At 43.3% G+C, this 23,609-nt stretch overlaps 1 protein-coding gene across 4 annotated transcripts in view; it reads left to right on the top strand.

Moving 5' to 3' along the window:
* The first annotated feature begins 6,943 nt into the window (after nt 1-6,943).
* The window catches only part of fli1 (Fli-1 proto-oncogene, ETS transcription factor), a 39,424-nt gene continuing 22,758 nt past the window's right edge, over nt 6,944-23,609 (top strand). The window contains exons 1-4 of one of the 4 annotated variants that reach the window (XM_056441139.1): nt 6,944-7,010; nt 21,666-21,877; nt 22,143-22,297; nt 23,272-23,475. In XM_056441139.1, coding sequence (XP_056297114.1) covers nt 6,972-7,010; nt 21,666-21,877; nt 22,143-22,297; nt 23,272-23,475 — 610 coding nt within the window. In that variant the 5' untranslated portion in view covers nt 6,944-6,971. Of the gene's footprint in view, nt 7,011-16,193; nt 16,489-16,539; nt 16,659-16,984; nt 17,083-21,665; nt 21,878-22,142; nt 22,298-23,271; nt 23,476-23,609 lie in introns of those variants that run through there. The other 3 variants (XM_056441140.1, XM_056441138.1, XM_056441141.1) reach the window with 3 other exon arrangements.

The following is a 23,609-nucleotide window of genomic DNA, read 5'->3' as shown; positions in this document are numbered from 1 at the left end:
CTGGCTGATCTTTTTGTTTGTTTGCTTGCTTTTTGTCTGCTGCTTCTTGTTTCGGCCTTTCGGTGTGGAAATACAAATTGCTTTAAATATTCAAAATGTCCACCCTTTTGAAAGTGACCCCCCCCCCCCCCATGCGCTTGCACCCTGTCTCATGTCTGGCCTGTGAAAAAAACCATTTGATACTGTGCCTCATGCCTTCCCATAGTGCCACACTGACATGTTCTCTCTCCCAGAGGAGCATAAAAAAGAAAAGGAAAAAAAAGAAAGGGCTGGAACTAGACCAATCTCCATCTCCAGATCATCTAGCCCCCCCTTCAACTAAATAAATAACTCATTACAGTTCAGAGTAAGGAGCTTCATTTACTCAGCGAGATGTAATCGCAGATGTCTGCAGGTTGCCCACATCTCCTCCAATACAAAGTGTTTTGGGTGGAATCCCAAGAGAAGGAGCGCTGAAACGTTAACACGCCAGTGAGGAGAGGCAGCGGAATGCATGTGGAAAGCTGTTGATGGCAGATTGTTTGGCCTCGCCTCGCAGTCGTATTAAGTTTGCTCCAAAAAAAAGTAACGAAAAAAAAGGGGGGGGGGATTCTGTCCACCACATTTTAAAAGCGCGAGCATGCATCGAGGCCTATACGTGCTAATGAATCATGAAAGACAATAGAGAACCCTCCGGCTGACACAAGACGCTCAGTCACCCACGAAGCCACATTCCTGATTTAATGGCAACAAAAAAGAAGTCCTGGAAGAGCTGATGAGACAACCAGACGGAGAAGGTGCAGATTTTTGCAAATATATTCTGTATATGGCACCGTTTCAGTTTGGCCGCATGCTGTATGTAATAAAGCATTTCAGGAAGTTTAGACAGTCACAGCGGATAAATTAAACCTATTTGTCATTTGCTATTTGTCACGCCATCACTCTCGCAGCTATCTGAGGTTATTAAACACTGAGAATGACTTGGAAAAATATGAATTACCTTAGTGACAGTATGGTAGAGTGTATTTTAATGTGAAACAGTGGCTTTGCAAACGTCTGCCTCATGGCGTTATCTTCCCAAAATCCTTCCAATGTATTGTCCACTGAAATGGGATTTAATTTAACGTGCTGATAATCCTCGTTGATGATGGATTTCTGCTCATAAATGTAGTAGTTTTGAACATTAAGTTTCCCGCCAAAAGCTGTCTGGGCTAACTGGGTCCCCCGAAACATCTGATGCATCTATATCTTTATTCATATTAGAATGAATGTCTTATATATTTCTTTTTGTTGTTGAAGAATTTCATATTTGCAGTTCAAATGTGTTACAAAAAGGTTGTGTACTGTATCCTGAGGAAGGCAACACAGCAGGCTCGTGAATGCCATTTTTTTTAAATCTCCAGTAAAACGGATGTTGGGATTTCCGTCCATTGTTTGGTGCTGGGAACACTTTTATCAATGTTGTTGTTTTTAATCATTGCATTAGGAAGCGGGGCCGGTGATGAAAGAGGACCTTCTCCTCCCAGACGACCCACAACACCGTGAAACACAAATAATAAGAAAGAAAAGAATGAAGAACCCCCCACAAAAAAGTTGTATTTCATCTGTTTCTTGAAGTAATTCAGTGCTAAATAAAACAAAGTAATCACGAGCAAGACAATGATGGTGAGATGAAGGCCCCAAGTCCCACTCATCCTCACCATGTGTATCAAAGAAAGGCGACTTCTCGCTTTTCACCTCGGTTGCTCTCTCTCTCTCTCTCTCTCTCTCTCTCTCTCTCTCTCTCTCTCTCTCTCTCTCTCTCTCTAGGTGAAAAAAAAGCGACCATGGCTATAAACTGCTCTATGCTTGGCCGACTTTCCTCACCGTGAATTGCCCCACATCCTTTGTGGGGGGGATGGGGACCCTTGGTCGAAGATAAGGAGGGGGGGGGGGGCAGCAATGTGAAGGAAATGGAGTTAGTGAACTGAGTGGGGTCAACATGAGCTGCAAGTGGAACTGCTGCTGCTGCTGGTTGTTGTTGTGTTGTTGTATTCCTGCGTGAATATCGTCTTATGGAAATTAAAATACATCGTGCTGATTTTGAAGTCAGCATTATGTTGTGTTTTATTCTGATGGAGAGAGGCGTGGAAATATACAAGAGTGTCATGTATTCTGCCGGTCGAGCGCCGACCCCTGTGAATGATGTTTCATTGGCTCAGTGAGAGAGAGAAAAGAGCCAGATGTGATATGCTCTCTCTGTTGTTACAATACACCTGAACGCACCTCATTTGCGGAGGGGAAGAGGACAACTTCTTGGAGGCACTATGTTGTTGTTTGTTTTAATGATGTCTGTGGTGCTTTTGAAGCTTTCTGACTCCACAGTTTACCTCGCAACCCGAATGCATACACATTAAAACATCTTTAAACACAAATAAAAAATGTTTTACAAACATTATGCTACACTTTCCTTCACCGGGAGATGTGTATGAAGCAGCTGTATGACTCTCCTTCTCTCTCTCTCTCCGCGTTCCCCTTATTTCACGGTTGAAATATACAATTTTTGTGTAACTAAAATGTCGTTAACGGGGAAGTTTTCAGCATGTGTGAACTCAAGGGCTAACATGACAAACTTCTGCCATCACACTAGTTTCACAGCTCAACTCTGCCCTCTATCTCTGGTTCGATGCATTGCAGGTGCAGTGCCATTTAAAACTAACCATTTTAGTTTTTGTTGGCATGACACATGCCAACACTACATGTCTGCTTGGCAAAGAATAAAAACAAATTCCTGATGTGAAATTGTTATACGTATATTTGTTTTTTGTTTTTTTGGTAAACTATATCAGCTCCTTGTCACTCATTTCTAACCCTACTTTTTTTTCTTTCTATAAACCAACATGTTTGAGGTCTTCTGTCAGAATGCAAACAGAGAGCTGGCACGGCCACCTACCGGCTTCTGTGCGTCTCGAACAGCCCTCGCCATATGTTAACACTTTACTCCCCAAATACCCACGATGACAGCGTCGCTCTGTCTCTTTAAGAGCCGCCGTGGAATGCTGTGGTTTTCGCCGAGGCGTTTGGGGTAGTGCCCTCACCCGCACATAACCACCAACCTAAAAAGTGACTGACTCACCGTCCTGTCTTTTTTCACTCTCGGATGGACTCTCCCCTCCGTGCGCCTCAAACGCGCGTGGACGCTTTCTCCTGTTCTTTTGTGCGGCCTGCGCCGTTCCTTCTGCTTCACTCGAGTGTTTAGAGGAAAACAACGTCCTGGCTGGCACGTTGTTGGAGCACGGTGCCGTATATATATATATATATGTTTCCTGTTTCCACGTGTTTGTTTGTGCCACAGGTGAAAAGAGAGGGTGCGCTGCTGGTGTCGATGACCTCAACGACCCCACAAGGCCGCTTCGCAATAAGAAGCAAACATCCTGCAGATATTTGTAAAAAAAACTGCATGTTGTCTTTTGGACCAATCAGTCGGTATCTTTAATTCATTGTATTAGAAACACAAATAATCAATAAAAAAGAAACTTTTACATCTCTTTGAACACAATGACCTGAGCTGGTCCAAGAGCCACTGTGTCCCTCCCGCCTGTAGCCTGAGCCAGAGAGAGCCCTCCTGTGAGACAGTTGGCAGCAGCCTTCCCATGAATAGATCATTAGGCGAGGCTCCACTTATTATTAGGATCCAGATTTGACCGCCTGACGCACAGAGATGAATGATTTTTGCAGTCTGGTGAGCAGCCCACATCGAGCTCCAGCTCTGTCAGCCATGTCTGGGGACGGGGAGCAGAGAGACGCGCCTCTAAAAGCCTTGAGAATGCGGGACAGGGTAAACTCAAACCTGAGAGCTCAGCTCGCCCCAGCCTTCCAGGGAACAACACTTTTCTTATTGAGCCGGAGGCCAGACCCAAATGAGAGGTGTGACAGCATATTCATTTCACTCAGTGTGTTTTCTTTAAGGGCTTTTTTCAAAATGCCGTTGAATGATGAGCGGTCAGTGTGATCAGTCCAGGGATGATTAAGGCTCTTGAATGGCAATTGCTTCTTCTTGCTTTTCTTTTCTTTTCTTTCTTTTTCTCCCACATGGAGCAGTCATTTTGAGAGGCTTTTATTTCAGCCCGTATGTTGTTCATGTAGAGATGACTCTCCCTCCCTCGGCAACCAAGATTGATTTAAATGTGAAGTGAGCACCTTGTCTCCTCATGCCCACGCCTAAGTTGCTTGATGCAGGTGTCCACACTTATACAGCTGAATTGACATAAGATAAGTGGTCGAGGAACCACCTACACCCGCAGAAGAGAGAAACCCCCCCCCACACACACACACACACACACACGCTGAAGACGACAAAGCACAGACACACGCGACAGTGACCCAAATGCACTGCCTTCTTTGATTAAGAGTATACCAGAGCATTATACGTAACGATAACATGCATTTCGGCCTCGACACCACATGTTCCCTCCACAAACATGCAAAGCCCCCTGAGGCCGAGAATAACAAAGACTTGAAGGGATGAGGTCACATAGTGACGCATCAGTGGTTGGGTCTCGGACCTGGATGAGTGGGAATACATCGTGAGGTCAGCATCATAGGATGCTATTACCTTCATAAATGCCTGCCTCATAAAATAACTGCCTTGCTTTTACCCTAATACTTCCCCTTAAGTAATTATCTACATTAACACGGTCAATAAGTAAGCAGCTGTCTGCGCTCATGGAGACATTTTCAACAGACAAATTCTTGAATTTAGTTTTTGGGTGGTATCCGCTTGGGTTGTAACTGGCTGATCTTTTGTTTGTTTGTTGTTTCTTTTGTCTGCTGCTTGTTTCCGCCTTCGGTGTGGAAATACAAATTGTTTTTAAACATTCAAATGTCCACCCTTTGAAAGTGACCCCCCTACGCGCTTGCACCTGTCTCATGTCTGGCTGTGAAAACCATTTGATACTGTGCCTCATGCCTCCCATAGTGCCACACTGACATGTCTTCTCCCAGAGGAGCATAAAAAAGAAAAGGAAAAAAGAAAGGGTTGAACCAGACCTCAATCTCCATCTCCAGATCATTTTAGCCCCTTCAACTAAATAAATAACTCATTACAGTTCAGAGTAAGGAGTTTCATTTACTCAGCGAGATGTAATCGCAGATGTCTGCAGGTTGCCCACATCTCCTTCAATACAAAGTGTTTTGGGGTGGAATCTCAAGAGAAGGAGCTGAAACGTTAACACCAGTGAGAGAGGCGAATGTGATGGGGAAAGCTGTTGTTGATGGCAGATTGCGTTTGGCCTCGCCAGCAGTCGTATTAAGTTTGCCCCAAAAAGTAACGAAAAAAGGGGGATTCTGTCCACACATTTTAAAAGCGCGTGAGCATGCATCGAGGCCTATACGCGTTAATGGAATCATGAAAGACAATAGAGAACTCCTCCGCTAACACACAAGGATACCAGTCACCCAATGAAGCCACATTCTGATTTATCATAACAAAAAGAAGTCCTGGAAGAGCTGGATGAGACAACCAGGATTGGAGAAGGTAGATTTTGCAAATATATTCTGTATATGGCAATCGCTTTAGTTTGGCCGTATGCTGTATGTGTACAAAGCATTTCAGGGAAGCTAGAGCAGTCACAGCGGATAAATTAAACTTATTTGTCATTTGCTATTTGTCACGCCATCACTCGCAGCTATCTGAGGTTATTAAACACTGAGAACAGACTTGGAAAATATGAATTACCTTAGTGACAGTATGGTAGAGTGTATTTTAATGTGAAACAGTGGCTTTTGCAAACGTCTGCCCCATACATCTTCCCAAAATCCTTCCAATGTATTGTCCACTGAATGGATTTAATTTAACGTGCTGGATAACCTCTCGCTGATGATGGATTTCTGCTCATAAATGTAGTAGTTTTGAACATTAAGTTTCCCGCCAAAAGCTGTCTGGGCTAACTGGGTCCCCCGAAACATCTGATGCATCTATATCTTTATTCATATTAGAATGAATGTCTTATATATTTCTTTTTGTTGTTGAAGAATTTCATATTTGCAGTTCAAATGTGTTACAAAAAGGTTGTGTACTGTATCCTGAGGAAGGCAACACAGCAGGCTCGTGAATGCCATTTTTTTTAAATCTCCAGTAAAACGGATGTTGGGATTTCCGTCCATTGTTTGGTGCTGGGAACACTTTTATCAATGTTGTTGTTTTTAATCATTGCATTAGGAAGCGGGGCCGGTGATGAAAGAGGACCTTCTCCTCCCAGACGACCCACAACACCGTGAAACACAAATAATAAGAAAGAAAAGAATGAAGAACCCCCCACAAAAAAGTTGTATTTCATCTGTTTCTTGAAGTAATTCAGTGCTAAATAAAACAAAGTAATCACGAGCAAGACAATGATGGTGAGATGAAGGCCCCAAGTCCCACTCATCCTCACCATGTGTATCAAAGAAAGGCGACTTCTCGCTTTTCACCTCGGTTGCTCTCTCTCTCTCTCTCTCTCTCTCTCTCTCTCTCTCTCTCTCTCTCTCTCTCTCTCTCTAGGTGAAAAAAAAGCGACCATGGCTATAAACTGCTCTATGCTTGGCCGACTTTCCTCACCGTGAATTGCCCCACATCCTTTGTGGGGGGGATGGGGACCCTTGGTCGAAGATAAGGAGGGGGGGGGGGGCAGCAATGTGAAGGAAATGGAGTTAGTGAACTGAGTGGGGTCAACATGAGCTGCAAGTGGAACTGCTGCTGCTGCTGGTTGTTGTTGTGTTGTTGTATTCCTGCGTGAATATCGTCTTATGGAAATTAAAATACATCGTGCTGATTTTGAAGTCAGCATTATGTTGTGTTTTATTCTGATGGAGAGGCGTGAAATATACAAGAGTGTCATGTATTCTGCAAATTAAATAATAGTAATAAATAATAATAATAATAATCATGACATATTCTCAATTCCCTTCGTTTTCCTTGTCCCTGCAGGGCCCATTGGACACTGAGCACCCTTGGGCCTGTCTGCCAAGTAGACATGTTTCAAACTGTCCCTGACACGTCGTCTTACGTCAAGGTAAGACCCGTGCACCGCCTATTCCATCAGGTAATGTTGGAGGGACGCGCTGGGGGTCCTTTCTGTATGTTATTATTTTGTAGTTATTCAGGCTGTGATGTTCAACCATATCTGGAGCCAATTTCAAAGCAGTCTAATATGTAATATACATGACTAGTGTCCCCAGTTATTTGCTTTATAGAAACAAGCCGAATTCAATGTATACGGTGCACTTTATTCAATAAATAACGTTAATAAATGACAAAAAGTGTAACGTGTATGCATGTCATTACTGCCACGTTGTTAGTTGCCCTGTGCTGTAAAGTCACGTGTTGTTGAAATGCGGCTCTGTTGTGGTCGATTTTTATTGTCTTAAGAAATACTGCTGTTATGGCTCATTATTATGTTTGACGTCATGACCCCCCCCCCCCCCACCCTCAAACACACACACTCTCTCTCTCTCTCTCTCTCTCTCTCTCTCTCTGCCACAGTATACTCAGAATGTAAAGCAAACATCGCACATCTGGTTTTTACATAATAATTAAAAAAAGGGAATACCTGCAACTGCTACATATATCTAAAGGCACTGAAAACCCTTGCATATAAATATTTCCTATAAACATTATATGAGCATATAATGTCAGGTTCATTGTGCACTTTGCTCGCATTTAGTCAGTCAGGTATACTTTGGCCGCGTGACGTTTGCTCCATATCCATCCGCAATAATCTTCCGAGGTGTGACTGCTCGCATTGTGCCTTATTAAAATGAGCCATTGTGCAGAGAGGCGAGCTGTATTGGCAATATCTTCATAATCAAGGTATTTTTCCAAGGGCGACTTGTTAATGTTTTGAAGACTTATTTCCCCCTCCATTTGAATAAGGGCTCTTTTCATGGAGAGAGAGAGCCGGCGTCTCAGGGCTCCGAACAATTCCTGATCTGTTGTGAGAGAGTTGAATAGCGCGGAATGTTTGAGGAGAAAATATGCTTTTTTTAAAGAGTCTTTCTGCTCCTTAATAAAAGACAGGAGGCCGACGAGGAACAAGCAGAGGTAGTGGGACTGGAGCAGGGAAGGAGTTAACTTTCAATTTCACAGTGCTTGAATATAGCTTGTTTGATTTGCCTGGATTATTTCTGTTTGTTCTGATTCCAATAATGTTATTTTTTTTAAATATATATTTTTTGTATTCGGGCCGGGACTCAAGGGTATAGCGTGCATTTTGTTTTGTTTGTTTTGCGTGCAAGCTGCGTGCTCTCCCTGGCTCAGTCACATTCAGAGAGATATTGGTCAGTATGTATGTGGCACGCCTCAATACAAAACTGAAAGAAATAGTCCTCATTCGAGCGAATCCACGGCCCAACATTTGGTTTTGTTTGGTTTAGGCCAGGCGAGACTGGAACTCTCCAATAAAAATAAATCTCAAATTAATTATGGCCTAGAGCGAGGGGCCAGACAGTTCGTGCTTATGTGCTGCAGACTCCACTTCTTTTTCTTCTTCTTTTTTTTTGCCCTCAGTATTTTGACTCGGGCTGTATTTTAGCCCGAGAGAAGGAATGATCTGAATACCAATGTGCTGTCTAAAAAAAAAGCAAAGTTAGCACGGATCTCATCTCGACTGCATGGGACTATTTTCTTCTTATTCTTCTTTCCCCTGATAGCGCTCCGCCGAAAAGTTACAGGACATGTTCTCAACCCCCCAAAACTCAGACATGATCCACTTTGGTGCAAAAATATAAAATAAAATAAATAATTATATATATAATATATATTTGTACAAATAATAAGAAAATAATACTAAGAAAAAAACCTAAAAAAACATTGTTGGGGCCAATTTCCCACGTTAACTTGTTTTAAGAAAGTGTTGGCATGCAGCTGAATCCACTCAAGACTGTTAACACAAAAATGTGCCTGATTAAAGAACCCTCTTAAAGTGTAGCCCATGTGCGTGTTTCCTTTCTGACAGATTGCTTTCACTCCTTAGGCCTTTGCGACAAATAAAACTCCCGATACCAAACTCCCCATATATACACTAAATCTTAGCAGATCTCATGAGCTATAACAATAAAGGCCCGGCCTAACAATTGAAAGGCTGCTGAACATAAGCTCTGCGGAGTGTCCGCCCACCTCTGGCTGGCTGCCCCAGCGGAGAGACCGAGGAGCTACTGAGCTCGTGGTGTAAGGAAGAAATGTCTGGCTGTCTAGTTCCAGCGTCAAGCCAGATGTTCTGTGGTTCGCTGTGTAAACCGACTTGCATCTGTTTATTGGCCTTCCAAAATGTTTGTTACCGCTGTATTCATTATGGTCTTGGTAGGTCCCGGACCCCCCTCCTGTCCTCCTTAATAAGCGCCATGACATGGCATGGCAGGTATCTCTCACGTGAGGGGAAGATGTCGGTTGATTAGAAAATCAGACCTCCCGGGAAAACATGAAGCTTTATACCACTGCAATTAAATTGTTTACACGACCCAAACTCATTAAGGTGCAATGGAGGGTAAGCTCACTTTTTTATATTAATGAAACCTGATGACATGAAACCAAAAGCGCACACCGCGGTACACACATAAATAAATAACTCTGGTGTTTTAAGATATGTGGTTGATATGTCATGGTGAATCACTCCAGATGCAATCTTTACGCACTACCACAATGTGTCACTTTTTTTCTATTTTCAATAAAACACCTATACCCAGGAATGTAAAGAAAAACAAAAGACCCCCCCCCCCCCCCCCCCAAAAGAAACCAAACCAGTCACTGAAGAGTTAAACAAGGTGTCTCCCTTAATTACACGAGTCTGAACTGGCCTCAGGCAGGAGAAGCCTTGACCCTTAGCAGGATCCAGATGTGGTGGTCCCAAGGGTGGGGGCCCTATAGGCCCCACCAGAGCCCCAACTATATAGAGAGCAGACAGGCCGGTCCTGCTGTCAGTCGTTGTGCCGGCGCAGTCTCGTTTGGCCACTGGAGACAAACAATATCCATAATAACAATTTCAAGTAAATCGCATTATATCGTTTATTTTCATTTTAAAATAGAAGTTTAAAGGGACATCTTTACTTTTGTTCTTGTTTTTTTTGTAATTATATTTGACTTTCGTGATGCTAATAATCTACTAAATATTGTTAGAAAGTCCCTTTCATATAACTCAATCTGGGACAAGTGGATATCCTTTGCTTATTAGCGTTTCATTTGTCACTAAAATGCTGAATGTGCTGTGAAAAGTGGACGTTTCTTGCAGTGTTATTAATCTTCTCGCGTTCAAAGCTGGCTATACATCTCAATTTATGCTGGAATTGATGAGGGCAATTTCATAGGGAGACAAAAGGGGGGCGGGGAGGGATACCTAAATGTGGGGGTGGGGATTAGGGGATTTCTCTTCTTTTTTTTAGGCTCACGCGAGTAAGCATATAGTATAGAATAACAAACGCAAACTCACTAATAACAATAATACCAACGGATTTAATAACATGTGTGTCTCATTCTCAACCGCGCCTTTGTTTGCGCTTCATCCATTCATTCCTGCGCTGCGCAGCAGCAGCGCGCACACGTGTCGAGCAGACCCTCAGACTAGAGTGCGGTTAAGGAGCTGAATGCTCGGCTTTTTTATTAATGGTGTCTCAGGGAAACTTCACAGAGAGATGTAACAACAACAACAAAAACAACAAAAAGACAAGGTGCCTATAGGTGTTCGTGGTTTCAGACCGGTTTTGATTTAGATCTCGCTCAGCGAGAGAGAAACATGCAAGGACAAACTGTATTTCATGTATCACTTTATATGAGATATAGGACAAAAACCGAGAAACCGGCTGATTTCCAGAAGGATGGATGGAGGGCATGGCCAGATGGAAGTTTGAAGTTTAGACGTGGGCTAAAAAATACAAAAAACGCTCCAAAACATTGGGATCACATAATTTAAAGAGTGCCCCGCGACAATAAACCTCATTCCCCAGAAGAAGAAAAAACTCAGTTAAATGTGTGCCGAAATAACTCATAATTCGGACAAATAGAAAGGCGCACACAAAAAAGAGAGAAAGAAAGAAAAAAAACTTCCACACCATCTGTGACACTATACTTGGAAAGCAACAAAAAAAAACACACGCAAAAGCCAATTGGACAGCAGGCTGCGCGGCAATGGCTGTGCCCGACGCAGCCAGTCATCCTGTAAATATTTCCGAGCAGAGCAACATAACAGCGGAGCGAACACTCAATTGTTTTCCCTGCTTATCTCTCTGGGACAGTATCCTGCTTTTTTGAAGGCAGGGCTTTTTTTTCTTCTTCTCTCTCGGTGACACACAGCTTCCTCCTCAACCTTCTCTCAACAACGGTGACTTCACTTCCCAAATTTAGAGGAGAGGAAAAACTCAATCCGGCTAAAAAAGTGTCTCTTTCTTTCTCCGCCACATACCGGGGGGGCTTGGAATTAATTCAGGAGCGTGTCATGTTTTGGATATTGTCGGGGTCCGCTGAAAAGTGCGCAAAATGGACGGAACTATTAAGGTAAGGGTGGAGAACGGGGTGTATTGGGTTTTTTTTTGTGGGAGACTGCTTTTTCGGAGTTGCGCCTCCTTTTTTTAAAGCAATGGGTTGAAATGCCCCTGTGTCGGTCTGTGAGCTGGGACCTCCGATCTGACGACGATGAGCGGCTTTCTTCTCTCGGTCTGAAAGCGGTAACCAGATTTCCCTTCTTTTCCACTCTTTATTGTAAAGTATCCCACTCCTCTTTTTCTTTCTCCGGTAAGCTGCTCTTGTTTGTGAGGAGACGTTACGTTGTGGATTCAGGGCTAAATCGGAATCACGCTTTTGGATTTTTGGGGACCGAGCGCACAATTACGCACGTTTTTTGGAGTATAGGCTAAAAAAGAGGAGTGGCTATTTATTTCAGACAAGCAGAATGTACTTTTTATATAGACACACGTAATCCACGAGGTCGACGATTTTTTTTGTGTCTGAGCAGCGGGGATTGAGCAACATCCCATGACTGGATGTACCGCTGGATACGAGGTGTGGAGCTGCGCAACAGCGGTGTGGCACATCGCCCGGCTCCGTCCGGAGATCCTGCCGTGGCTCGTGGGTCCACAAAAGAAAAAGAAAAGTGTGATGGCTTTTGTATTCACACAAAGAAAAATGCTCCTTCTTCCTGTGTTGCTGTTGATAACTGTAGGCTACCGTCTCTCTCCTCACGTTGCACTGAGAGCGTTGTGAACGTGAAAGCATGTCATTTGGTAACTTCATGCGGTAACGGCTCCGTTTGCAACACTTAAAACCCACAAGCTTCACAATGATACCTTGGCTTGCTCCTTATATATAGTTACACAACTATTTTTGAAAAACGCTATGTCGGTATAGCGAGAGCGCCGGTCTACATGCCACGTTGTTAGTTGCCCTGTGCTGTAAAGTCACGTGTTGTTGAAATGCGGCTCTGTTGTGGTCGATTTTTATTGTCTTAAGAAATACTGCTGTTATGGCTCATTATTATGTTTGACGTCATGACCCCCCCTCAAACACACACACTCTCTCTCTCTCTCTCTCTCTCTCTCTGCCACAGTATACTCAGAATGTAAAGCAAACATCGCACATCTGGTTTTTACATAATAATTAAAAAAAGGGAATACCTGCAACTGCTACATATATCTAAAGGCACTGAAAACCCTTGCATATAAATATTTCCTATAAACATTATATGAGCATATAATGTCAGGTTCATTGTGCACTTTGCTCGCATTTAGTCAGTCAGGTATACTTTGGCCGCGTGACGTTTGCTCCATATCCATCCGCAATAATCTTCCGAGGTGTGACTGCTCGCATTGTGCCTTATTAAAATGAGCCATTGTGCAGAGAGGCGAGCTGTATTGGCAATATCTTCATAATCAAGGTATTTTCCAAGGGCGACTTGTTAATGTTTTGAAGACTTATTTCCCTCCATTTGAATAAGGGCTCTTTTCATGGAGAGAGAGCCGGCGTCTCAGGGCTCGAACAATTCCTGATCTGTTGTGAGAGAGTTGAATAGCGCGGAATGTTTGAGGAGAAAATATGCTTTTTAAAGAGTCTTTCTGCTCCTTAATAAAAGACAGGAGGCCGACGAGGAACAAGCAGAGGTAGTGGGACTGGAGCAGGGAAGGAGTTAACTTTCAATTTCACAGTGCTTGAATATAGCTTGTTTGATTTGCCTGGATTATTTCTGTTTGTTCTGATTCCAATAATGTTATTTTTTTTAAATATATATTTTTTGTATTCGGGCCGGGACTCAAGGGTATAGCGTGCATTTTGTTTTGTTTGTTTTGCGTGCAAGCAGCGTGCTCTCCTGGCTCAGTCACATTCAGAGAGATATTGGTCAGTATGTATGTGGCACGCCTCAATACAAAACTGAAAGAAATAGTCCTCATTCGAGCGAATCCACGGCCCAACATTTGGTTTTGTTTGGTTTAGGCCAGGCGAGACTGGAACTCTCCAATAAAAATAAATCTCAAATTAATTATGGCCTAGAGCGAGGGGCCAGACAGTTCGTGCTTATGTGCTGCAGACTCCACTTCTTTTTCTTCTTCTTTTTTTTTGCCCTCAGTATTTTGACTCGGGCTGTATTTTAGCCCGAGAGAAGGAATGATCTGAATACCAATGTGCTGTCTAAAAAAAACAGCAAAGTTAGCACGGATCTCATCTCGACTGCATGGGACTATTTTCTTCTTATTCTTCTTTCCCCTGATAGCGCTCCGCCGAAAAGTTACAGGACATGTTCTCAACCCCCCAAAACTCAGACATGATCCACTTTGGTGCAAAAATATAAAATAAAATAAATAATTATATATATAATATATATTTGTACAAATAATAAGAAAATAATACTAAGAAAAAACCTAAAAACATTGTTGGGGCCAATTTCCCACGTTAACTTGTTTTAAGAAAGTGTTGGCATGCAGCTGAATCCACTCAAGACTGTTAACACAAAAATGTGCCTGATTAAAGAACCCTCTTAAAGTGTAGCCCATGTGCGTGTTTCCTTTCTGACAGATTGCTTTCACTCCTTAGGCCTTTGCGACAAATAAAACTCCCGATACCAAACTCCCCATATATACACTAAATCTTAGCAGATCTCATGAGCTATAACAATAAAGGCCCGGCCTAACAATTGAAAGGCTGCTGAACATAAGCTCTGCGGAGTGTCCGCCCACCTCTGGCTGGCTGCCCCAGCGGAGAGACCGAGGAGCTACTGAGCTCGTGGTGTAAGGAAGAAATGTCTGGCTGTCTAGTTCCAGCGTCAAGCCAGATGCTCTGTGGTTCGCTGTGTAAACCGACTTGCATCTGTTTATTGGCCTTCCAAAATGTTTGTTACCGCTGTATTCATTATGGTCTTGGTAGGTCCCGGGCCCCTCCTGTCCTCCTTAATAAGCGCCATGACATGGCATGGCAGGTATCTCTCACGTGAGGGGAAGATGTCGGTTGATTAGAAAATCAGACCTCCCGGGAAAACATGAAGCTTTATACCACTGCAATTAAATTGTTTACACGACCCAAACTCATTAAGGTGCAATGGAGGGTAAGCTCACTTTTTATATTAATGAAACCTGATGACATGAAACCAAAAGCGCACACCGCGGTACACACATAAATAAATAACTCTGGTGTTTTAAGATATGTGGTTGATATGTCATGGTGAATCACTCAGATGCAATCTTTACGCACTACCACAATGTGTCACTTTTTCTATTTTCAATAAAACACCTATACCCAGGAATGTAAAGAAAACAAAAGACCCCCAAAAGAAACCAAACCAGTCACTGAAGAGTTAAACAAGGTGTCTCCTTAATTACACGAGTCTGAACTGGCCTCAGGCAGGAGAAGCCTTGACCCTTAGCAGGATCCAGATGTGGTGGTCCCAAGGGTGGGGGCCCTATAGGCCCCACCAGAGCCCCAACTATATAGAGAGCAGACAGGCCGGTCCTGCTGTCAGTCGTTGTGCCGGCGCAGTCTCGTTTGGCCACTGGAGACAAACAATATCCATAATAACAATTTCAAGTAAATCGCATTATATCGTTTATTTTCATTTTAAAATAGAAGTTTAAAGGGACATCTTTACTTTTGTTCTTGTTTTTTTTGTAATTATATTTGACTTTCGTGATGCTAATAATCTACTAAATATTGTTAGAAAGTCCCTTTCATATAACTCAATCTGGGACAAGTGGATATCCTTTGCTTATTAGCGTTTCATTTGTCACTAAAATGCTGAATGTGCTGTGAAAAGTGGACGTTTCTTGCAGTGTTATTAATCTTCTCGCGTTCAAAGCTGGCTATACATCTCAATTTATGCTGGAATTGATGAGGGCAATTTCATAGGGGAGACAAAAGAGGGGCGGGGGAGGGATACCTAAATGTGGGGGTGGGGATTAGGGGATTTCTCTTCTTTTTTTTAGGCTCACGCGAGTAAGCATATAGTATAGAATAACAAACGCAAACTCACTAATAACAATAATACCAACGGATTTAATAACATGTGTGTCTCATTCTCAACCGCGCCTTTGTTTGCGCTTCATCCATTCATTCCTGCGCTGCGCAGCAGCAGCGCGCACACGTGTCGAGCAGACCCTCAGACTAGAGTGCGGTTAAGGAGCTGAATGCTCGGCTTTTTTATTAATGGTGTCTCAGCGGAACTTCACAGAGAGATGTAACAACAACAACAAAACAACAAAAGACAAGGTGCCTATAGGTGTTCGTGGTTTCAGACCGGTTTTGATTTAGATCTCGCTCAGCGAGAGAGAAACATGCAAGGACAAACTGTATTTCATGTATCACTTTATATGAGATATAGGACAAAAACCGAGAAACCGGCTGATTTCCAGAAGGATGGATGGAGGGCATGGCCAGATGGAAGTTTGAAGTTTAGACGTGGGCTAAAAATACAAAAACGCTCCAAAACATTGGGATCACATAATTTAAAGAGTGCCCGCGACAATAAACCTCATTCCCAGAAGAAGAAAAACTCAGTTAAATGTGTGCCGAAATAACTCATAATTCGGACAAATAGAAAGGCGCACACAAAAAGAGAGAAAGAAAGAAAAAAAACTTCCACACCATCTGTTACACTATACTTGGAAAGCAACAAAAAAACACACGCAAAAGCCAATTGGACAGCAGGCTGCGCGGCAATGGCTGTGCCCGACGCAGCCAGTCATCCTGTAAATATTTCCGAGCAGAGCAACATAACAGCGGAGCGAACACTCAATTGTTTTCCCTGCTTATCTCTCTGGGACAGTATCCTGCTTTTTTGAAGGCAGGGCTTTTTTTTCTTCTTCTCTCTCGGTGACACACAGCTTCCTCCTCAACCTTCTCTCAACAACGGTGACTTCACTTCCCAAATTTAGAGGAGAGAGGAAAAAACTCAATCCGGCTAAAAAAGTGTCTCTTTCTTTCTCCGCCACATACCGGGGGGGCTTGGAATTAATTCAGGAGCGTGTCATGTTTTGGATATTGTCGGGGTCCGCTGAAAAGTGCGCAAAATGGACGGAACTATTAAGGTAAGGGTGGAGAACGGGGTGTATTGGGTTTTTTTTTGTGGGAGACTGCTTTTTCGGAGTTGCGCCTCCTTTTTTTAAAGCAATGGGTTGAAATGCCCCTGTGTCGGTCTGTGAGCTGGGACCTCCGATCTGACGACGATGAGCGGCTTTCTTCTCTCGGTCTGAAAGCGGTAACCAGATTTCCCTTCTTTTCCACCCTTTATTGTAAAGTATCCCACTCCTCTTTTTCTTTCTCCGGTAAGCTGCTCTTGTTTGTGAGGAGACGTTACGTTGTGGATTCAGGGCTAAATCGGAATCACGCTTTTGGATTTTTGGGGACCGAGCGCACAATTACGCACGTTTTTTGGAGTATAGGCTAAAAAGAGGAGTGGCTATTTATTTCAGACAAGCAGAATGTACTTTTTATATAGACACACGTAATCCACGAGGTCGACGATTTTTTTTGTGTCTGAGCAGCGGGGATTGAGCAACATCCCATGACTGGATGTACCGCTGGATACGAGGTGTGGAGCTGCGCAACAGCGGTGTGGCACATCGCCCGGCTCCGTCCGGAGATCCTGCCGTGGCTCGTGGGTCCACAAAAGAAAAAGAAAAGTGTGATGGCTTTTGTATTCACACAAAGAAAAATGCTCCTTCTTCCTGTGTTGCTGTTGATAACTGTAGGCTACCGTCTCTCTCCCTCACGTTGCACTGAGAGCGTTGTGAACGTGAAAGCATGTCATTTGGTAACTTCATGCGGTAACGGCTCCGTTTGCAACACTTAAAACCCACAAGCTTCACAATGATACCTTGGCTTGCTCCTTATATATAGTTACACAACTATTTTTGAAAAACGCTATGTCGGTATAGCGAGAGCGCCGGTCTACATGCACTGTGGCCAATGCCACAATGCCCCCCCCCCCCCCCCGACAGTCGAATTCCAGATGCATTATGGCTGCAGCGCGCCAGATGTTGAATGGCAAGTCCCCCTATTAGTCCACCCCTGCGATATGCGTTTCGTCTGCGTGTCCTCCTGGTTACCAAGTGGACGTGTAAACTCAGAAGAGCGCACGCCGCGTCTGCGCACTCCTGCTCCTTGTCGCAGAAAAGCAACGCGACGTGTTTTCTTTTTGGGGCATTTAAAGTAGCGGGTTTGCGGCGGCTGGGTGTGGTGTGAGTTTTTGGAAGAGTGTAAACTTTGGCCAGACACAAAAATGTCAGACGGCGACTTCAGTGCCCGTCATTTAGCGCTCACAGCGCGGCGGTTGTTCGGGACGTCGTGCTTTCGACGGGGAGGACATTGACGTCTCGAGCGATGGGTGTTTGTGTACCGGAGCAAAGGAGCTGTGACAGTCACTCTCATCACAATTGAATCCTCGGCTGTAAGAGACTGGCCGCTGTATAGCATGCATTCATGCACGCAAACAGAAAAAAATTAGAAGAAGAAAGGAAGGGCTCTCTAGCCATGAGAGCTTCCTGCTCCACACAATCTTTTCCTGACAGGTTTCCTCTTCCTTCTTAAACAAAAGACAGGAATGCCCCCCCCCCCCCCCTCCTCTGGATGTCTCCTGCTATAGCTGTGTGTGAACGTCAAACAATCACACGTGTAGTCTGGATGTGGAGCTATTGCAATATATATATATATACCTATATAATAGTTATAATATATATATTTATATAGGTATATATACCTATATAATAGTTATAATATATATATTTATATATGTATATATTTATATATAAACCTATATAATAGTTATTATATATATATATCTATATATATATAGATATATATATAGATAGATATAGATATCCAGTCGGCTCCAGACTCGTGACGCATTTGGAGAGGTATAGACTTGGTTGTTGTAAACACAACAGAGGTGGTTCCCAGCAGGTGTCACACTCACACAATGCTTGGGATGGGGCGTGTGGAGCTATGATTTATTTTATGTTTTCCCCCCTTTTCAAGTTGTAATCTTGTTCATGCTTCAAAAAAACATAAACATATGTCTATATATTAGATGTATATATACATCTATATTATTTTGTGTACTCGTTGTGAAGGGTTTTCACTGAATCCGTGTATGGTCCTCAGGTTGAATTCATCTAGATTAAGTGTCAAATTCTGTGGACATTAAGAAGCAGACAGAAAACTGTCTGTGTGTGTGTGTGTGTGTGTTCCCCATCGATAGTGGAAAGAAAACGCAGCCACATGCTCTGTCATCCTCGCGGCTTCTGCTCACGAGTGGTGTTACTTATTAAAAAGAATATGTGAATATGGACTCTCTTGATAGCACACACCACTTGCCAATCATGGTTCCAATTGCACTGGCTGATATGTCACTGTAAATATATCAGGCAACAGTCATAGTCGCTCAGTACGCCCTTATCGGGCTGTAATGAGACGTTCCTTCACTCTTGCGCTCGTTATCGTCCGCAGACGAGCTGGTGTGCTCGGCTCTGATAGCGAGTCCTCTTGCCATGGCGTCAGACTGTGATGGATCCCCCTGATGAAATCACTGGAAAATCTAATTCTGGCGAGATGGTTAAATACTCTGGAGAGGTTCAAGCTATTTTAAATGCACCCATTAGCCTGAGGAGTAGTACACTTTATTGAATGTGTAGTATACAAACGTTGTTTGGGATGAGATGTGTGGCTTTCTAAAAGAAAAGATTCTCTCAATGAGGGTTTGACTTGTCGATCCGCTCCTCCCCGCCGAACTTAAAACCGACGACTGTTAGTTGCCTTTTTTTTCAGGGTGTTTACGAGCTGTCACTCTTAGTACATATTTGTATACTTTGTGTAGACATAGTGGGTCTGTGGCATGACAACAGAGGTCACTACAGTGCAAATGGATCTTGTATCTTTTGGGAGTTTTTCCTGAGCCGATGTGAGGTCCTGGGACAGGGATGTTGTATGTGTACAGAGGTACATTTTTAATTTGTGATATTGGGCTATACAAAATAAACAGAATTGAATATCTGTAACGGTTTTGAATTGAACAAGAATGATTTAAACTTTATGAATTTAGGAAAAGCCGAGCATGAGTATCAAATCAATCAAAAATATGGTGCAAATATTAGGTAACGTATTGGCAAAGCGATGATCAGAGAGGTTTTTTTTGTATGTGACTAATCGTATACAATAATTTGCTAAATTTAATAATGTTGTCATGCTGATGCTTTCACTTTCATAAATTCAGACTATCTCGGGTTGATTTGTTTGCGTTCATAAAGTATGAAGCAGCTCTCACTGCCATAAAAGACATTCAAGAGGGTTGAAGGTTAAATGAAAGGAAACACATGTTGTATTTTTCAATTCAGTGTCAACATGGAGTTAGTGAAAGAGCATTTACAGTCAGTGTCGTGTTTCGGTGTATGCGTCTATAGAATATTCCACGTACATTATTAAAGTCATCATCCAAACGGGGATAAGGGGAAACTTTCTCCTCGCATGAAACGTCTTAGAATGGAATGATCCTCAAAGTTCTGGGAGATTATGAGGATATTGCTTTCAAAGAAGCAACGTTTTTTTCACGAAATGCAAAAAGCAACATGTTGGAAAACCCGATCAATGAATATTAAGTAGCATTTCCCCCCCCCCCCCCCCGAAGCAGATATGTGGCATTTTGAAATGAAATAATTCAGTCCTCGGGAATTAGACACGTCTCGGCCTAAGCTGTGCTATCAGATCCTATCAGATCCAGATGTGCATCAGACCCGAGCCTAATCCCCAGCAGCAGCATATGACTCTGATGAATTCACTTGATATTCTGACTTATTGTTTTTTCGGGGGTTTTGTTGTTGTATATTTGTTGTTTTTGACCAGTGATGGATGGAACGATTATTACGACATAGGCTGAATTTATTGTGAAACAGTATCCCCATCTACCAGTTGCCCGGGCACCAGTGTGAGATGGTGACACATTGCCCAACACTGTTTATTGTCAAACACTGAGTGGTGACATCTCTGTGTTGAAAGGTAACACACCAAAGTACACAATCCGTGCTTTGTACTTCCGAGACGTTACACGAGGAGCGCTCACGTAACATCTTGGCCAGCCGTGAGTGTCTTCGTTTGTTTTCTTTAATAAACTTACATTGCTCCAGCTGAGCCACAGCAGAGGGGTCAGTATAGCTGCAACCCCCCCCCCCCCCTGCTTCTGTTGAGTCTTCACTTATGGGGGGGGGGGGGGGGACACTCAGACCAGACAGAAGAATCAGGACACGTCGGGGGATTTTTGAGTCCAATGAAGTTGAGAATGAGCTCAATGAGAGAAAATGGTTACACAACCAGGAATCTAGGACATGTGGTAATATTTGTGATTGTCAGACAATACAGTGGACAGGAGATTTTGAGAAGAAATGGTTCAGTTTTTTGGGGGTTCTGAACCAATGGGCCATTAATGACTGACAGTGGAAGTAAACCAGTACCTTAAGAGCCCAGCCATACAACTGTCCTCCTCCACCGTGGGCGTGATTGAAGTCACCCTAACATCAACAGGAAGCTCTTGCTACGTGGGTTGTGTACACAAACTATTTGGATGTCGGACTGCGATATGACCCATAACTGCTCATAATTGCAGTAAACAAAAACAAAAAAATACTCAAGAGATTGAAAATCCGACGTCACAGATGTCAAATGAAAGACTTGAGTTGTATACTGTTTATTCTTATCACTCTTATGACATGGTTATGTCTCACCACTCGGTACAGTTTAACATTTTGGGACGTATGGCATATCGCTTTCAGACTGAGATGAGAAGATTGCTACCGCTCTCATATCTGCCCGTTGTGAAACTACAGCCAGGAGACGGTACGCCTAGCTTCGCATAAAGAAGCGGGGGGGGGGGAAACAGCTCGCCTGGCTCGATCCAAAAGTAGAATATACTGCCTTCAAGTAGCTTTAAAACCAGTTGGCTAAATGCCAGGCAACCAGCAGACACCAGGAAGTCACTTTGCCTTTATGCTAAGCTAACTAGCTGCGGGTGTAGCCTTATTCGAAATGGGCAGACGTAAGAGTGTGGTCGATCTTCTCAATTTTAGCAATCAAAGTGTCACAAAATATTGACTCTCAAAATGTTTTTCTTGCGTATCGGGTCTGATGAACACACGTGGCCTATTTGGTATCTCACGTTGTTGCACTTGTAAAGAGACTTGAGAAAGGCAAACCAAGTGTTCGTTCCTTCTGCCTACAGGAGGCGCTATCAGTGGTGAGTGAAGACCAGTCCCTATTTGAGCCTCCGTACGCTGCTGCTGCACCTCTCCCCAAGACAGACATGACTGCATCTGGCACACAGGACTACGGCCAGACCCACAAAATCAACCCCTTACCCCCACCGCAGGAGTGGATCAACCAGCCGGTGCGGGTCAACGTCAAGAGAGAATATGAGCACATGAATGGATCCAGGTATGACGTGACATCCACATCCTGTGTCTTACATTGCTTTGTGTTCATTGAGGTATAGGAGTGTGTATTCATTCATAAATGTTACTACAACGAACCTTAACTTTTTGCTTCTAATCGTCTCTATACTTGACCTAAGCTAGTTTAGGGTTTAGCCATCCCGTGCCAAAGTCAACGGACTGAAAAAGAAAACCAACAACACCCAATTGAACTGCTGACAATATTTTTTACTATGTTCTCGTGTGTGTGTGTGTTTGTGTTTGTGTAGCAGGGAGTCTCCAGTGGACTGCAGTGTGGGTAAATGCAATAAGCTTGTGGGGGGTAATGACACATCTCAGATGAACTATGGAAACTACATGGATGAGAAGAATGCCCCTCCCCCCAACATGACCACCAATGAGCGGAGAGTCATTGTACCTGCAGGTATGTAATGATTACACCAAAAAAAAGCATGTGCAGTATATAATACAAATGATTCCTATCTGATGTGAGATGGATATGGGGGGAATATGTGTTATAAAACCGTATATCTGCGTATTTATACAGGTGCGAATAGTTTTAGGTTATTTCTCTGTGTTGCTGCTGCGATTTCAGACAGAATCACTCTTCTGTTTGGTATAATTCTACCAGTGCTGTAAATGTTTTATGAGTCCCATTTCTATTGAGCTGGTTTTGCGAGGTAAAGCATTGTTCCAATGTGTTCGGTCACTCCTGGGAGCGCGGCTGAATGTGTGCAGGTAGAGATGTCTGTTGGGCTGCCAGACCCATATATTTCTTCACTGGTTTCATAATTTAATCCAGAATGTGAAATATCACAGTTCAGGGAGTAACAAGTGCAATTTCAGGGTTATAGCCTTTAGAAATTCGGTTTCAACACGTACGTTGACTATGTAGCTACACGTAAACCAGAGAGCCAACTGTACCTTCCCTAAAATATTAAAAACATGTGGTTACTATTCCATTGTGAAGGCTCTTCAAATGTTAGTGCTAAACTGATGCAAATATCTATCTATTAGGAGCTTCATATGGAGGCCACTCTACCCATAAGTGGTAAATGTGGAGTTTTGGTATCCAGGTGATGCAGTACATCAGACTCGGGTCAAAGAATATTCACAGATGTAATGAAAAACATAGTTAAACGTTTAAAACTAACACGGGAAGTTAATTTATCGGAATAAGAGTCATATGGCAAATCCTATTCATGTGGTGAAAACAAGACAAAGAATATTTATATACTACCTGAACAAGATCTGCTACTGACACAAAAATCTGTTTTACATTTCTTCACTGCTTCCCCACTGCCTTTATACTGCGATTTGAGGCTCTCCCCATAACTCTGGTGTCTGTCCAGGAACAGTTATCCTGGAGTCAATAAACCTCCCCTCTCCCCCATGCAGACCCCTCCTTGTGGTCTCAGGACCATGTGCGCCAGTGGCTGGAGTGGGCCATCAAGGAGTACGGCCTGGTGGAGATCGACACGGCCATGTTTCACAACACGGACGGCAAAGAGCTCTGCAAGATGGGCAAGGACGACTTCCTTCGGCTCACCACCATGTACAACGCCGAAGTGCTTCTCTCTCATCTCAATTACCTCAGGGAAAGTAAGTACGCTTTGTAGTTAATCGCTCGAAGGGTTATTGGAACAAATGTCGCACTGACTTGGATAATCCAAATTCTTTTGACAGCACTTGAACGTGTCACATCCTGCTGTCTGCGCTTAAGTTGAAGTCGGCAC

This window comes from Pseudoliparis swirei, chromosome 20 (assembly GCF_029220125.1).
Source record: "Pseudoliparis swirei isolate HS2019 ecotype Mariana Trench chromosome 20, NWPU_hadal_v1, whole genome shotgun sequence".
In the NCBI taxonomy this organism is placed as follows: domain Eukaryota; kingdom Metazoa; phylum Chordata; class Actinopteri; order Perciformes; family Liparidae; genus Pseudoliparis; species Pseudoliparis swirei.
This window is presented reverse-complemented; position numbering and strand designations above follow the sequence as displayed.